The sequence below is a fragment of the Squalius cephalus genome, assembly GCF_949319135.1.
Source record: "Squalius cephalus genome assembly, chromosome: 7".
Classification (NCBI taxonomy): Eukaryota; Metazoa; Chordata; class Actinopteri; order Cypriniformes; family Leuciscidae; genus Squalius; species Squalius cephalus.
In genome coordinates this window covers 34,076,332-34,093,457 of record NC_137128.1, presented here as the reverse complement: position 1 = coordinate 34,093,457, position 17,126 = coordinate 34,076,332, and the positions used below count along the sequence as shown (strand labels likewise).

The 17,126-nt window shown below is 37.2% G+C and overlaps 2 protein-coding genes across 2 annotated transcripts; one reads left to right on the top strand and one right to left on the bottom strand.

Annotated features, from left to right (window-relative positions):
• Positions 1–514: 514 nt before the first annotated feature.
• gadd45bb (growth arrest and DNA-damage-inducible, beta b) lies at positions 515–2,255 on the bottom strand. The gene is made up of 4 exons (XM_079876816.1): positions 2,063–2,255; positions 1,849–1,950; positions 1,531–1,756; positions 515–1,195 (listed from the first exon to the last, which is right to left on the bottom strand). Exons 1-4 carry the CDS (start codon positions 2,104–2,106, stop codon positions 1,091–1,093), a joined length of 477 nt encoding a protein of 158 aa, XP_079732942.1. The 5' UTR covers positions 2,107–2,255; the 3' UTR covers positions 515–1,090.
• Positions 2,256–5,771: 3,516 nt separating this feature from the next.
• On the top strand, positions 5,772–16,897 carry map1sb (microtubule-associated protein 1Sb). Its single transcript, XM_079876423.1, has 7 exons — positions 5,772–5,978; positions 7,473–7,574; positions 8,700–8,782; positions 9,968–10,108; positions 10,296–13,407; positions 13,487–13,692; positions 13,983–16,897. Exons 1-7 carry the CDS (start codon positions 5,831–5,833, stop codon positions 14,139–14,141), a joined length of 3,951 nt encoding a protein of 1,316 aa, XP_079732549.1. The 5' UTR covers positions 5,772–5,830; the 3' UTR covers positions 14,142–16,897.
• Positions 16,898–17,126: the final 229 nt, after the last annotated feature.

Below are 17,126 nucleotides of genomic sequence, written 5' to 3'. Positions count from 1 at the left end.
TTTATCTGACTGTAGTTTCTCCTTCATCCTCTTGAGCAGGAAGATATTAAAAAGCAAGTGTAGAATGTCTATCAGCAGAGCCGTGTTCTCAGGTATATTTTGCGCCTCTTGCAAACAAAGCCATTTGTTTGAGAAACCGATAAGGAACCTCTTACTTTTGTACACATAGTGCTGCGTCTAGGCTGCATGATTTATGATGCAGGTAGGGGAAAAAACAGGTGTCAATATGTGAACAGCAGTCTTCTTGGGAATTATGTTTATTTACTATTAATCATAACTGTCTGTTGTCCCACAGAACAATTTAAGTCAATCTCTTCCTTATTGTGTGCTTAAAATAACATCTGAAATGATCATACTGGCTATTCCAACAAGGAAGCAAGAGTATTTTTAACTCATTTATCTTTTTATGACCAGCTCTGAACTGAACTCATGTCAGTCCATGTGAGAGTTTTTGCTCTAATGTCCAAAAAGATGCACTTTCTGATTTTAAATCTGGCATAAAAAACACAACAGGAACTGTTAATTTTTTTTAGCCATTAGGCATAAAATTTATTTCATAAGAAAAAGTACACATTTGTAAATGTATAAATAATAACCAAATATATTATTTGTTTTGAATGACATCAGTGTTGTGCATAAATAAAAAATTACGGTAAGACAAATTCAGCCCTTAAATAGCAGTCTCTTATTGAAAGCAGAAGTTCTTTTCCTCTGAAGACCTGTCACAATATTGTCAGGTCTGAGTCACGTGTTATTCATTCATTCCCCACGTGGAGTGCAAAGTGCGGCCGTACGCCGCCGTCTGGAAACATCCCGTAGCATCCTTGCTGCATCCCTCCAGAGGTACAACACAGTCCACAACCAACCCTTGGTGCTCCTTTGGTCCTTCCAAAGGGCGATAACACCGACCACGCATTATGAGGAATGTGGACGAATGTCTCTAGTATCCTCTGACACTTCGGATTCCATAAACATGGAAGTGGAAGCTCTGGAATGGACTATTAGACAGTCCCCTTTAATTGATGAGCGTGTCCTCAAAGGACGACATCAATATTCCTTTTCTCTTCAGCACATTTCAGTGCAGAATAGCTCAACGCTCTTGCAGGGCAATAGAGGGCACCCACTGGTTCCTGCAACGGCTTTCCTTGCAGTAACTCCCCACCTCGTTCAGCTTCAGATGCTCAGCTTGTGGGTTCTATGAGAAGGAAATAAATATGATTAGTATGGCAAATCTTTCACTATAGCTTGTTTTGTACTTCCCTAATTTGTGTTAAGGGTGCAAATTGCTTCCGGAACGCCAAGCTCATTATCAGACGCACTTAATATTAAAACTGTCTCATTCAAGAGATTTACACATCACAAACATATCACAAAAAAGCTAGTGTTTTGTTAAAAAAGTTAAAGATAGTTAATGACAACAAAAGCGATGTAATCAATCTGCACCCTTGCCCCCGAATGTTATTTTATAATTCGCACAGTGTCTGTTAATATGCATTTGTTATATGCGTAAAAATAGGCTAGGCTACTTACAGTGACAAGTATGCAGTGGAGGTCTCTTGGCTCATTGGCGTTGCTGTCAGTGGAGAGAGGTTCCTCGAGAACCTGTGCTAAACGCCTCATGCCGGACACACGCACAATGTTGATATCGATGTCACAGCAGAAAGCTTGGATGAGCGTGAAGTGGATCTGAAGCGCAACATCACTTTCGTCCTCCTCATCGGTCGCCAAAACGCACAGGACCACGCAGTCTGGGTCACTGTAAAAGTTAACAAAGCATTTAATTTAATATTCTATTCGGTATTTCCAATTTGCTCTAATGCATGTTACTGAATTGAGTAAAATACTTACACATTCATGAGTTGTGCAGACTCGTAGACTCCAACTGTCAGACAGTTTTGTCGTTGCGCAGCCACTAGCAGCTCCTCGAGAGCTTCACGTACTGTTTCCATTCTTTAAAAGAAAAAAATAATTGTCAGTTTTAATTTATGAAACATTTAAAATGAGAAGAAGGAAAAATATATATATTTTGAACCTCCTTAGTTATACGTAACAAGTAACTTACTTTCTGTCAGTGCTGCTGCATCCAACAACTTCCTCCAGAGTCATGTTTGTCCTTAAATTATATTATAATCCAGAAATCGAAATACCTCCAAATAATATAATTCCAAAGAATATGTCGATCTTTGAAGGCGGTTGTAATCCACAGAGATTTCGAGTGGTTTCTCTCTCGCACTGTCGCTACTCGTGTTTGACTCGAGCTGTGTGGGAGCCGAGGCTTTATAGCAGGAGTTGAGTAGTAGGCGTGGTTGAAACTGCAGTCGAAACCTCATGCTAGCTGCCTACGAAGGTTTCTATGGAGTCTCCTATTGTGTGGAGTATTGTGTCATCTACAGTTGTCTTTGTGTAGGGAACGATCAATGAGCTATTTTCCATAATGTAATCCTGCAGTCTAATCTGTTAAAATGAATTTTCATTAATACTGATAGATGGTTGCTGATACCTATTGTTAAACTTTCAAAAGAAAAAAAATACATTGGATAATATTTGAGATAAGCTAATATAGGTATAGGTCTATTTTATATGTGCATTTTCACTTTATATGTTGTTTATTTTGCAGTTGGCATTTCTATTGCATTCTCACAGACGTGTCTGTTTTGCAGTGGCATTGCAAAATGTTGTGCAAAAAGAATGAAAATAATAATAGCCTACATAGGCTATCTTCAAAAAATAAAAACATTATAATGTCAACTAATGCACGTGCACTTTTACATTAAAACGGTTGCATTCAGACTGTAAAATACATTTAAAAAATGTCTCATTAAAATAATGTAATAAAATAAATGAAACATTAGGCCTACGCATTATTTAACCTTGATATTAATCTATATGTTTTTCATTATTGGCTCAAATAATAATGATAATTATCATCCATGTATTGCTTGATGCAAAAGTCACCCATTCCGCATAACTATTTTGAACAGCCATTCAACTGAGCCCCAGACTGTCTCGATTGTCCAGCGCTCCATCTGGTGGCGAGAAGTGAGAACTGGAGGCCTGAGCACTGGGACAGGGAGGGACATGTACGGGCACGTACCTCAGAAATTAAGGTGATCATGAAGGTAATCATTCTCTGATTACATCAGAACTAATAACTAGATCCGAGAATTACACGAACCTCCGCGATTTCGTTGGTTTCGCTGCTTATGGTCAGATATCATTAACCTAAATCGTTTAGCTTTATTGTTGTGTCAGGTGATGATAATGTGTTATAACAAAATAAAGATGAGTTGTGAAGCGAAACACGCTCGGAGGTTTACTTGATTGTCAGATGTTCGCCATTTTGCATGATAATCAGTTCAACCAGGGCTGTCGTGATTAGATTACATCATTTCATTAAGATTATAGTGTGACAAAGTTTGTTGCACCATGAATCATCTGTTGAAAACGTGTTTATCATCTTAATCCTTTTCAGGTGGCATCAACGATACGACCTTGCAAACATAAAGAGTTAATAGTTTAAATGATAAACGCATAAAAGTTTTATGTAGGTCTAGCATATTGTACAATTGTATAGCACAATGGCCAGTCTGTCGATTGCAATCTTATTTCATATAGCCTTGTACACAATTTAAGTTTTACATTTTGATATTTCTTAATTCTTTTGATGTCCATAATATCTATAGACTATGCATGCACTTCATTAAAATATTTAACTATTTAGGCTAAATATCTATAGGCTACTTTGGCTATTTCTTAGCTTTGCTTTAAAAACCTTTTTCCCGGTCATGTTTGGCACATCTAATAATATTAGTTATGTACAATTGTATTTTCTTTAACAAGGTCTAAATCTGTATTTAAAGCTTTGAAATGCTTTTCGATATGCTGTGACAAACTTTTATAGATAGATAGATAGGCCTAGATAGATATAGATAGATTTTATGTATTAATTTCTGTGATTTGAGATTTTATTTAAAATTATAATGAAACGATATGTTTTTAAATGGTTTACTTAGATTTTTTACTTTGGATAGCCCCAAAGGGCTACACAATTATTTAGTAGTTATTCGGAGGTCGACCCCTGGCGGTGTGTGAAGGTCTTGCAGGGTTCAGAGACCAGAAAGGCTAATACTAAATACTGTATATAAAAGTTTCTTTAAAAATATGAAAACAACTCAGTCTCAGAAATTGAGTAACTCTTCAAATAACCTTTTATAACATACATGCTTAACAGATTAGCATATAAATGTAAAAACAGAAACAGTGAATCAAAGTTTCCTATAGTTTCCATATTGAATGGCCAGCAGCTATCAGCATGTAGCCCAAGACTGGTTGCCCACTAAGCTAAGCAGGGTTGAGCCTGGTCAGTAACTGGATGGGAGACCTCCTGGGAAAACTTAGTTGCTGCTGGAAGAGGTTTTATTGGGGCCAGCAGAGGGCGCTGCTAACCCTGTGGTCTGTGTTGGTCCCAATGCCCCAGTATAGTGATGGGGACACTGTACTGTATCAAAAAGCACCATCCTTGCTTCGGATGAGACGTCTCATTTATGACCACATGAGAGTCAGACGAGGTCCAGTGGTCATAAAAAATCCCAGGATGTCCTTTGGAAAAAGAGTAGCCTGGGTCCATGGCATCCTGGTCAAATTTGCCCATTGGCCTCCTAATCATCCCCATATACTGATTGGCTTCATCCCTCTGTCTCCTCTTCACCAATAAGCTGTCGTATCATCCAGGTGGATGCTGCACATTGGTGGTGGTTGAGGAGATTTAATTATTTTCAAGTTCTGTTTTAAAAAGTTAAAAAAAAAAACTTAATTTTTTTTAAGTTCTGTCTTTCATTATGGGACATTGGAAAAATGAATGAAGAGAACCAACCATCTTGAATAATCTCATATTTAGATTATTTATATATATATATATATATATATATATATATATATATATATATATATATATATATATATATATTACAGATAGAGGAACAGCAAGAGGTTCTTGTGAAGTTAAAGAATAATAACTGGAAACTGGAAAAAAAAAAGTTTAGTCTACATCCTTCGGTAATTAATAATAATAATAATAATAATAGAGTAATAATAATAATAGCCTAATAATAATACTGTCCTGTCCTGCAGTGATAAGTGATGAGCACTTTTTCGACCACTTTGACATTAATTACTGAAGGATAGCGATTTGACAACAAAAAAAATACTATTTTATTACAAGTTAGCTGAAAATATTTTACAGCGATACTCGTATGTAGTCTCATGATACTCATGATATCATGCACTGCAATTTGCGTGTTGTTCGTGCATGCATTTTTATTATTGTTGACCATCATTTCATCACTCACATGTGGTCTTCTTTTTTTAAATCTTAAGTGTGATACAATGTGAACATTGTGCAGTAGGCCTATACGTAAAAGTGCAAGTTGGATGCCTTGTGGCTGTCCACAAGGATGCCTCTTTTTTATTTTAAAATGCCTTAAGATAGCTAAATATGTTTGTTTTTGTTTTTTTTTCATTTATTACTGCTGTGTAAAGTGACTTGCAAATTCAAAATAAAGAGTTACTGAATGGTTGAGTTGTTTTTCGTTCATCAACAACTGAATGAATGCATTTTACTGAACTTGTGTATTTCCTATTTGATTCCTGTTAAATGCAAAAACAATAAATGTTGAAGATTGCTGCAATAGCCTAGTGATGCTTGCAACAAGGCGGTCTGAATCCTGGCTTCGATTGGCCAGCTTCAGTTTCATTCAAATTATCCGCCTGTTCCTTCAATAACGCTTGAATCGAATGCTTGTGTATTACATCATAAGAATAACTTTCCAACATGGCGTCGGGTGTAACGGCAGCGATGGAATCAGAGGACCTGACAGCCCATCCTGGATTCAGCAATGACAAATACTCGATGTTGATTATAATCGGTGCGCTCTATAGACCGCACATACTGGACTATATTGTGGTGGAGATTGAACGAGGTATACATTTTTAAATGTTGGATTTCTAGGAATAATAATAACAGTGTTAATCCAAACTGTTATAATATTTATTTGATATCATCATTATTTCTCATATCTGTGTGTCGTAGAACTGGTTGCGAGCATGTGGATATTCCATTGATTTTGTTATTCAGCGGTTCGTTCTTTGGTGAATAGAGATGGATGAAACACAGTCAACACAGAGCGACTCATTGCGCCAGGCACTTTCTGTCGCGTTCAGCAATACATTTTTACGCATATTTCAACAAGCTCTCGTATACCGTATAGACTATCTTTTAAAGCTATAATACCATGTATATTCTGCTACAAGATTCGCGCAGCTGTTCCCTGCACTGCAGTGTTATGACATCAGTAAATACAAAAATAGCCACCTTGTGCATCACCCTTTCCAGTATGCTGAAGTGTCACTGGTGTCTCGGTTTATTAGTAGGCCTATGTGACAGTCATTATATAGAAACGAATTCGTATTTTAAGTAAAGATGTGTTCATCACACATCAACAGTTTAGGCTGCATGTTCACACCCACCCCAGCGGTCATTTTTTTGCTTACATAATTTTAGTGGCATCACCCTGATGAGAAATCCAACTTTGATTTTGAAGTTGTTAATCTAGTTGTGTTTTGGAACAGCTGGTCTAAGATAGCCAATGATCACGTAGATCAGCTAGAAACCAGAGCATGCTACAAAACAAAAAAGCTACTAGTGTAAACTGGATTTTCCAGCAAGGCAGTCATCAACATTTCAACAACAGAGACAGAGTTGCCATTATAGTCATTAATTTGAGGCTTTAACAATATGTCAGATGTTGACAGCACAGATGTCTGAGTGAATCGATCACAAACTGAGAAGAGCTTGTCTACATGGTGAGCAGGCAAAAATGGAAATCTCTTTACAAAGAAATATGAATAAGAGCTTACAGTCAAATTAAATGATTTTTTTTTTCATATTTGCTTTCATTTAAGATGGACTTCACACAGAATTAATATGTCAGGTTTTAAATCTTACAATATTACAGTATGCCTTTATTGTCAGTCCACCTTTTTTCATATCAGGAAATTTACCTGACTTTACTGCTGGTAATGCCGACATTGTTAAATGTTTGTTTGTTTGTTTGTTTGTTTATTTATTTATTTCAGTGCAGGATTTTTTATGGTCATATTAGATGAGAACATGCTGCTCAGAGGCATTGGCGTATTGGAGACCAATGCCACAAAACAAAGCTTTTTTGATAAGCCAGTCAGCCAACTATCTTATTTGTCTCTTAAAGCCACAATGAGTCTCACATGATATTTCAATGACATGCTGACTGCAGTGCTTTTGCTCTGGGGGGTTAAGGCTGCTTGCTCTCAAATCAACGTTGTTTTTGTAAACCCAGTACAGTAAGTGCCAATAAGGACATTAGCACATGTTTTAATTCATTGAATTTTGATAATGCTTTCAATTCGTAAAGATAATTGCAGCTCCTTACAAATAGGTGTTCGGGCATGGGATGTGGACCTGGCAGTGTGTAACTTGGATGAGCAGCTGAAGCTCTTTACTTCTCAGCATTCTTCATATGAATCAAAAGACATAAGAGGTAAACTTTTTCAAAGTCATACAGTAGACATAAGTTTGTGAGGTAGGCATACAAAAAGAAGCAAATTTGGGTTGGCAGTGAAAGACATGAGCTATGCTTTTGAGGAACACTGTTGGGAATAATTTGGAGCTCATGATATTTAAGTGTGGGATGCAGTCTTATGAATTAACAAAGAAGCAACTGTGTAGTTCAGCCCCAGAACAGCTCCATTTAAAGTATCAGACATGCACAATGCTATTCCACTTAATAATGGTATATAGTCATATTTTCAATATTAAATATGATATGTAAATATAAATATAATAATGAGTTATGTACACTTATTAAATCCATTACCATAATCTGATTATGAAAATATTTCAGTTTAAAAAAACAAAACAAAACAACAACAACTGCATATTCCTATGTTAAAAGAATTATGGGTCATGCCAAACATGAGAATAGTGGATATTTATGTATTATTTATAGGCTAATACGTGTATATTTTATTGCAGCCTGTCTGATGTAAAAATGCATACGTATGTTTTCTTGGCTTTATTGGGAGAGAATCATTCATTCATTATAATTTTAATATTGTGTAATATAATTATAAATTTACATTGTGTAATGAAGACTGTGTGAACTGTGTACCCCGCACAATCGCAACTTCTGTACCTCCCACTTCTATTATTCAGTAAATGTTGTATTTAGGTTGGCGTGTTGGTCCTAATTTGCTATTTCCGTACACACAGCAGAAAGACAGGAAGGAAGGGCTTTCTACCAATTGTTCAGACTTTGGCTGCTGGTGAAAAAACAGCAGTGGAACATATTCTTGCATTAGTTTTGAAAGTGATTTTTCTGACAAACCATAGTTAGACGTTTGCATATCTAATACTCATGAAAAAATGTCTTGTTCTTTTATTTTGCATTGCTCTTACACAGTTCTTACACTGTAGAGGTGCATCATTTTTTAGCTTAGTTTAGTTTGCTTTGATTTACCTTATTGTGCAGACTTTTTTCATATTAGTATGCAATGCATTAATATTTGCCGTTGAGAAATCCACATATGCATGCCATCTTTGTGTACTTATTCTGATTATTTCCCTATTGACCCATTTTATTTGTCTCCCTGCAATTCCATCTTAGGTCAGAAGACATTTCATTTCAGTTCAGATGTACTGGAAATTAAAGTTGTAGTAAATCCATCTGAAGGGTTTCTCTACTCTGAGGTGTGTGACTGTTAAAGGCATCTATTCTTCTCTTCCTCAATTCTATTTATTTGTATTACACAATAATCAATAAATTAGATTAAATTAGATAGATATGTAATAATTAGCACATTAGATATGTTAAGGCTAAATTTAGTGCCTTGGCAAACAGTTAGCAGTCCTGCAAGTAAAATTGAGTGTCTTTTTTTAACGTAAACATTTGTAACAAAAAGTATATATATATATACCACACACTCACACACAGATGTGTGTTACCTGTATACAGTGCTATGCATAAGTTTAGACACCCATGCTAAAGTTGACTAAAAAGAGGAATAAAAAATCATCTTTTGGAAATTGAACTTAATGCCTTAATTAAAAAAATTAGGAAAAATCCAACCTTTAAGGACACCAATTTTCCTTGTGAATGAATAATGTATCGTAAATAAATAAATGTTCTTCCTTAAAATACAGGGTGCATAAGTTTGGACACCCCAATGTTAAATTCCCATAGAGGCAGGCAGATTTTTATTTTTAAAGGCCAGTTACTTCATGGATCCAGGATACTATGCATCCTGATAAAGTTCCCTTGGCCTTTGGAATTAAAATAGCCCCACATCATCACATAGCCTTCACCATACCAAGAGATTGGCATGGAGTACTTTCCATAAGATCATCTCTCAATGCAAATCAAATCAGCTATTAGGCTAACTGAAATAAAACCATGCCAATCTCTAGGTATGGTGAAGGCTATGTGATGATGTGGGGCTATTTTAATTCCAAAGGCCAAGGGAACTTTATCAGGATGCATAGTATCCTGGATCCATGAAGTAACTGGCCTTTAAAAATAAAAATCTGCTTGCCTCTATGGGAATTTAACATAGGGGTGTCCAAACTTATGCACCCTGTATTTTAAGGAAGAACATTTATTTATTTACGATACATTATACATTCACAAAGAAAATTGGTGTCCTTAAAGGTTGGATTTTTCCTAATTTTTTAAATTAAGGCATTAAGTTCAATTTCCAAAAGATGATTTTTTATTCCTCTTTTTAGTCAACTTTAGCATGGGTGTCTAAACTTATGCATAGCACTGTATTTACTGTATTCCTTGTCCACTTTGTAGAAACATGATATGCATATATATATTTATATATTTTTTAAATATACATTGAAATATTATTCATTATTTTTTTAAAAATTCAGGTCCAGAGCTTGATATCATCTATACCTCGGCACAAATTGCTGGTGCTCACGGGACAGTCTCTTGAGGACTCTGGGGATCTGGTCCTGCACACGGGGCAGTTCACTCCAAATGATTTCATCCAGATCTTTTTAGATGAAGAGGTTTGCCAGACTGTAAATGTGTATGCCAATATTTTAAAGTGTTTTCCTCACATTAATAGTGGATTTGAAAAAGTAGCTATATTTGAATATAATATGATTCTTCTGAGCATTACAAATGATTATGTTGTACTCTAATGTAATTTATCATACATTTGAATTAAAGCTGTTTTCTGTACATTTCCAACAGATTCAAGTTCTCTTAAACTCTATAAGCACACATGGCAAAGCAAACCTCACCTTAAGCTGCCCTAAAACTGGAAAATGGAAAAATTCAGTGCTAGGGAAGCACAACATACATGACATTATCGACATAAAGGTGAATCCTCTAATGGTACTACCCAAAATGGGGGGCCTTCAAGAGTTCACGGACCACATTTTTGAGTCCATAGAGCCACAGTCTCCATTTGATCTCTTAGAGCCACCTGGCACAGTAGGATTTCTCAAGCTATGTCGTCCGTGCTGTTATGTCTTTCCAGGAGGGAGAGGTGACTGTGCCTTTTTTGCTGTCAATGGTTTCAATATTTTGGTAAATGGTGGAGCAGATCCACGCTCTTGCTTCTGGAAACTTGTCAGGCATTTGGACCGTGTTGACTCAGTGCTGCTTACACATTTTGGAACAGACAACCTGCCGGGAGTTAACAGCCTGTTGGAGAGGAAGGTCGCAGAGGTTGAGGAAAATGAAACTGACTCACAGGAAAAGGAGCAATGGGCAAAGAATCTAATCTCTCCAGAGCTTGGTGTGGTTTTCCTAAATGCCCCAAACAGACTTAAAAAACTTCAGGGTGATCCTAATGTACTACGAAGCAGTGATCTAGCAGCAGTTATTTTACAGCATTTGGAAAAACTAAAGATCTCACCAGAACCGCTTTTTCGCAATTCAAGTGGCTCCATTGAACCAGTTATTCTTTTCCAGAAAATGGGAGTGGGATGCCTTGAGCTTTACATCCTAAATCCAGTCAAACGTAGCAAAGAAGTAGAGTCTTTCATGAATAACTGGCCAGATAATAGTTCCAAATCCAAGAGCTTAGATGGCCACCTAACCTCTTTGGTCTCTATATGTGCTTTGCTTGTTTGGCATCCTGCTAACCCAATGGAGAAAATCATCAGAGTTCTCTTCCCTGGCTCTACACCACAAGGAAAGATAATGGATGGTCTGGAGAGACTGAAGCATCTAGAGTTTCTTAAGCGCCCTGTGGTGTGCTCAAAAGATTTTGAAACATCAAAATCGGATAAGAATCCAAAAGTTGCAGAGAGTCAGGACAGTTCCAAATCTGTCAAAAATGAATCCAGACCAAGTAATGGTGCTTCAAAAGACCGAGCTGTTCGTGGAGATCTAGAGCTAAAAGACAAAACCAAAGGCATGAATGGGAATGATCTGAAAAGTGAAGAAAAGTTGAAATCTGTAGAAAGCAACGTGAAACCTAAACACTCCAGACTAGTTACAAGGAAGGAGTCTTTGAAGGACAAGAGCAATGAAAAAATAAACATATCAGACTCAAAGAAACAAGAAAATGGACAAAGAGAAATGTCAGGTAGCAAAAATGCTTCAATGAGAAGACCAAAGTTAGAGAGCAGACCCGAAGAGAGAAAAGCAACAAAGCCTCTTGGAAAAGATATCAAGAAAACCTCTGCAGGATTAATGAACTCAAATAAGCCTGGAAACGTAAAAAACGAAGCAAAATTACACAAACAGGCTGAGGACAAAGCCAAAAACTTTAAATCTAACAAGGAGCAGCAGAATCGGAAGTTGTCAACAGACTCAGAAGATATAAATTGCTCCATTATGTCTTCACCAGAAGATATGACCGCAGATTTTCTGGAAATGGGTCGAGAACAACATGATTTACAAACTGTTGACTTTGGGAACATGAAAAATGTCTCAACAGGTAATGTCCAGTCTATATGTAGTAGCATAGTAAATCCTAGCAAGTCCAGAGCATCTGCGAGACCCTTTGTCAAAACAAAAAATGAGCTCTGTGTGAATCTAGACCTCACTCCCACTGAGTATACTTTACTTGATGGGACTTTTAAAGATGGGCATGAGGAAGTTTGTGTCAGTCCCGATGAAAAGACGTTAGAGCTAACATCTCTTAGATCACGTCCAAATAGTGCTGGTCATACTCCTTATCACTTGTCACCTGAAGAGACCTGGGCCTCAAAAGATCATAGTAGTTTTGGCGTTAAGATGTGTCTTGGTTCAGAGAGCCAGCAGATGGGATTGTCCAAGTTTTCAGAGTCCGGATGCCCTAAAAGTAACCAAGAAAGTATCTCAACTTCCTCCAAAGAGAAGCATTCTAGTTTTCTGTCTCTCAGCTCTTTCAAGGATATAATGCCTGATATATCTCCCACTGTTACCACCACCACACACTCAATGCCTGCAGAAGTAAGTTCACCACAGTCCACTGAGGTTGATGAATCATTGTCGATGTCTTTTGAACAAGTGCTGCCAACAGTGAGCGAGTCCACCAACGAAGACGAAACATCTTACTCCAATGGACACCATGTCAATTCTGATTTCAAAGTAGGAATGTCTTTGTCTTTAAAGAAGCCTCACACACAGAGGGCACCTCATGATGGCCCGGAAGGGTGTTCATCTGGACCGCATTGTCTAGTATTTGATGGTACCCACGATGTTGACCTTTGCTTGGTCTCTCCATGTGAGTTCAAACATTTCAAGCCGGTTGGCGATCAAGAGGATCCACTGTCACTAGGTTTTAGTAACACCAGCCCATTGAACCTTTCTGATGATAGTGACCACTCCCAAGATGTAGCTAAGCCCCTTCCACCTTCATGTTCAGGTAACAAGGCCACTTATCCAGCTCAGGAGACCCCTCTCACTTCTGCCAGCGACTATTTTTTCATGGCAACAGACTCAGATATAAATCCTGGTGTAGAGGATTGCCCATCCATTACTGCAGACGGACTTCTGGATTCTGATGAAGAAGGGGTTGTGAACCTGCAATCCCAGAACCTAAATGATGGTGTGAATTCTTGCAGAGGGAATCATCCTTTGCCGAAGGATCCCCCACCCGCACCTCTGAAAGACTTACCTCCTCTTCCACCTCAGCCTGGTGCTTGTATGCCTGATCCTGTCAGCAACATAAAGCCTGGTGCAACAAAAGGCAGAAAAGCAGCAAGAGTTACACAGAGGTTAACATCTTCTAGTGTTTTAACACAAGGCACCAAAACCAGGGCTGGCAGTCAAGGTACTTCTGTTAGCGGCTCAAGAAGCAGCTCAGCAGGGGACATAATGGCTAGTCGTAGCACAGGCTCTGGTTCTAAACGATCGACAACAGCAGGTTTGAACTGATTTCACATTGTTTATTTTTGTATAAATATATTTATCTGGTACTGACTGGTGTCATAATGCATCAACAGGTAGCAAGGTTGGCACTTCAGTATACTTGGACCTGGCTTACCTTCCGTCGGGCCATGGAGCTTCCACTGTTGATGTTGAGTTTTTCTGTCGCTTGCGATCGTCCTGTTACATAATAAGTGGAGACGACACACTCAAAGAAAGCTTGATGAGGTCCATTCTGGATGCATTATTGGAGGGAAAATCTGTATGGCCTGAGGATGCACCGGTATGTATGAATATATGCAGAAGTCGTCAATTCAAAGAAACTCCACAGAACGTTGGCCTCTCTATCGCCATCTGTGGTTAAACATATAATTGCAAGATACTTTAATTGTTTTTTGTCATGCCACTTTCTGTCATGCCACTTCTACACGGATAGTTACCTATGGTTGCCTGTGATCACCATATCAGAGTGGACCCAAAACAATCTTCTGTAATGCACCTTTAAAAGCTACTACATTTTTGTGGGGATAATGAAGCATACTTAGTCTGTTTTATCTTTGTGTAAACTTCTAGGTGACCCTGATTCCCACGTTTGAGTCACTGATGATGCATGAGTGGTATCGGGAAACTCAAGAAAAACAACGGCAACTGGGCATTACAGTCCTAGGCAGCAACAGCACTGTGGCTATGCAGGAGGAAACATTCCCTGCTTGTAAAGTAGAGTTCTGCTAGATGGACCGGGATATGACACATGCTTTATATTTTCCATCTGTGTATCCCATGCTTATTTATAGGGATGCACCGATACCAGTATGGTATTGGGCCGATACTATGCAATGTAGCCTACTCGTACTCGTAAAAATGCTCCGATACCAACAACCGATACCAGGCAGTGTGTAAACAGTGTTTGTGTCCAAAAAAAGAAGGCTGTCTATGAAGTAAATGTATCTTATTAGTGGAATAATAAACAAAATATAGTAACGCCTATATAGCTGTGGTGCGCGAGCTGATAAGAGAAAAACGCGCAGCGGCACAGATGCGAGAGCTAGTCGAGTGCATCCCTTTTCACAGACGTCAGTGGAAAGTTTGTAGTTCAGTCGGATGTCAATGCCAAAGAAAGTAAAACGAGGATTGATGTAGCTTATTATTTGTTAACTGACGAGAGAGAGAGAGAGAGAGAGAGAGCGAGAGAGCGAGAGAGAGCGCACTTCTGTTGAATGCTCTTGATTGCTTATCGTTCACTCAGCACGTGTTATTTGGATTAAAACTAAATCGTATATGTAAGTAAAACATGAACACCTGATTTATGTATAATGAGTGGTTCCCTACATTATTACAGGACGTTTGCAGGTCAAGAAGTTCCATGAACGAAACTTCCAAGCGAGCGCTCCGAAAACCAACGTCTTGATAGACAGCGCGTGAATTGAATTGTCTTTTTTACGTCTTGCGCTTGTACGGACGAATTCACACAAGTTTATATAAAAACGCCCGTCTTGGCAAGTATCCCAGTAAACAAAATCGGTTATATCTCAAGTGAGCGTAGACAGTATTCAAATGGGGTCCGTGCGTTCGGTCTTAAAGGGGCAGCAGGAAATAAACCTGCTGCTGTGTTTTAATGTTAATCAAACAATGGACAAATAAATTACTCACTGCTCTTGACTATAGGCTACTATTTTCACCTTTACAAAAAGATTCATCTATATTTAATTTATACAGTAAAGAATATGCAATGTTTTTTCATATTTGTTTACTTTTTTTCAAATTTTTGTACCTGTTAGATCTACCCGAAAAACTCTAAAAACACTGTTTATTTCATTTGTAGCCTTTCTTTGGTCTATTGTATTTATTTGTGCTATGTGTAATTTGATTATTTGTTCTTATTTTATTACTGACTGCTTACTTGTCTTTAATAATGTTTTAAATTCACATTAATTAGGCTGGTAGTTTTTTTCAAAATTGGAATAAAGAATTGATTTTTCACTGGTGTCTAAACATTTGTACCACTGACCCAATCCTCAGCACTGAGCCCTTCTGGAGCTGCTCTAAATATGTGATGTGCTATTAAATTAAAGATAAAATATGATAGAGCAATAGAATGAACAGTGAAAGTAACAGAAGCTCATACAATGCATTTTAGCAGGCTTAATTAAGCATGAAAATAACTGAAGGAAATATATATTTGATGAACAAATTAAGCCAACTAATATGATTTAGATTCTTTTGGCTTATCTTCTAATACATTTAAAAATTAGAAATGTAGTGAAAATACAGGTATCGGTATCAGCGAGTACCAAAAATGGGAGTATCGGTATCGGACTCGTTCTGGAAAAAGTGGTATCGGTGCATCCCTGCTTATTTAAAGGGACACATACACAAATTTCACCACCATTCATATGTACAGTTATGTTCTCACCAGATGCTTCACCAAACAACATATTTTGCGTTCGTGAAGGATTCCTAAGCAGGTAGTTAAGGACTAAAATACACAGTAAAATCACAAATATTAAATCAACACCTATATATGTATTTACTCAAGGAGTATAATTGCACTGATTTGTTATTAAGAAGAGTATTTAATAGATTCTCACTACACAAAAGTAGACAGTAGTAATTCAATACTGCAAACTTTAACATAGCCCCCGAGGTCAGATCTTTCTATGGAAGAGGTAAACACACTTCTTTGGAAAATGCATTATTTTGGTTTATGTGGGTGAATGAGCTAGAGAATTGCATTGATTATGCCATTGTGCATGAAGACCATTGCATTGCTCTGAAAAGGATAGTATTATACCATTTTCCAGTCCCTTTGACTGTATGAGGACCGGTAGCTTCACGCCAATTCACACAGATATGGTATGAATGTACTGCACTATAATAGAAAATCACTATGAAATCTGTATAAATATGACGGCATGTAAGTGACAATTTTAGTTCATCCCATTTGGAAATGTGATAAGTAGAAGTGGCAACTGTGTGACACCAAGTATAAATTGTAACTGCAGTACAGAGCCTCTGATATCTACTGTATGCCTACTGTGCTTCTGTTACTGACTGCTGATGTAGTGCATACTGCTCCTTTATTTTTCTAGATGCATCTCCTTAATTCAGCACTGTAAAGAGAATGTCTGGTAGGTTTGTGGGGCACAGAATAATTTTGAATTCATGCATTGCTACAATCATATAGAGGAAAGTGTAATATAGGCTATGTAATATGAATGATATGAATTAAAACATTTAAATGTCATTGTAAATACTTTGCTGATTCCTTGTCAGTGTGATAGGCTAAAACAATCACACAATGCACAGACATCATTTGAGGAAAAGATTGCTAAAAGTTGAGAGAGAAAAAATTCAGGTAATACTGCAAAGTATCAATAAAAATGGTTGAATATAATTAAATTGGACTATCCCATAACAAGCAATCATTTAAACAATGTTAATACAATATTGATGCGTCAATGCTAATTAATAATAAAAGTTACAAAGTGATGTTGGTTCAATATTACTTTTGCACCCACACTTAATGTTGAAATAATGGTGAGATAAAAAACAATGGTAATGTCACTGAATTAATGTTATGAAGTGATGTTTCATCATCCCTTTTGCAAAAACATTTAATGGTGAAACAATAATGAGATTTCAACAAAAATATGAAAATGTCATTATACTATTATGTTGATTCTATTCAACACAGATCTTTTCTGTTATAGGGATACT

Bases quoted from the DNA above. Each gene is read 5' to 3' on its own strand.
- gadd45bb (XM_079876816.1), bottom strand. From the start codon at position 2,106: ATGACTCTGGAGGAAGTTGTTGGATGCAGCAGCACTGACAGAAA. The intron at 1,757-1,848 runs GTAAGTATTTTA...TAACTTTTACAG, and splicing joins TCTGCACAACTCATGAATGT to TGACCCAGACTGCGTGGTCC. The intron at 1,196-1,530 runs GTAAGTAGCCTA...TCCTTCTCATAG, and splicing joins TCCACTGCATACTTGTCACT to AACCCACAAGCTGAGCATCT.
- map1sb (XM_079876423.1), top strand. From the start codon at position 5,831: ATGGCGTCGGGTGTAACGGCAGCGATGGAATCAGAGGACCTGACAGCC. The intron at 5,979-7,472 runs GTATACATTTTT...CCTTACAAATAG, and splicing joins TGTGGTGGAGATTGAACGAG to GTGTTCGGGCATGGGATGTG. The intron at 7,575-8,699 runs GTAAACTTTTTC...ATTCCATCTTAG, and splicing joins TGAATCAAAAGACATAAGAG to GTCAGAAGACATTTCATTTC.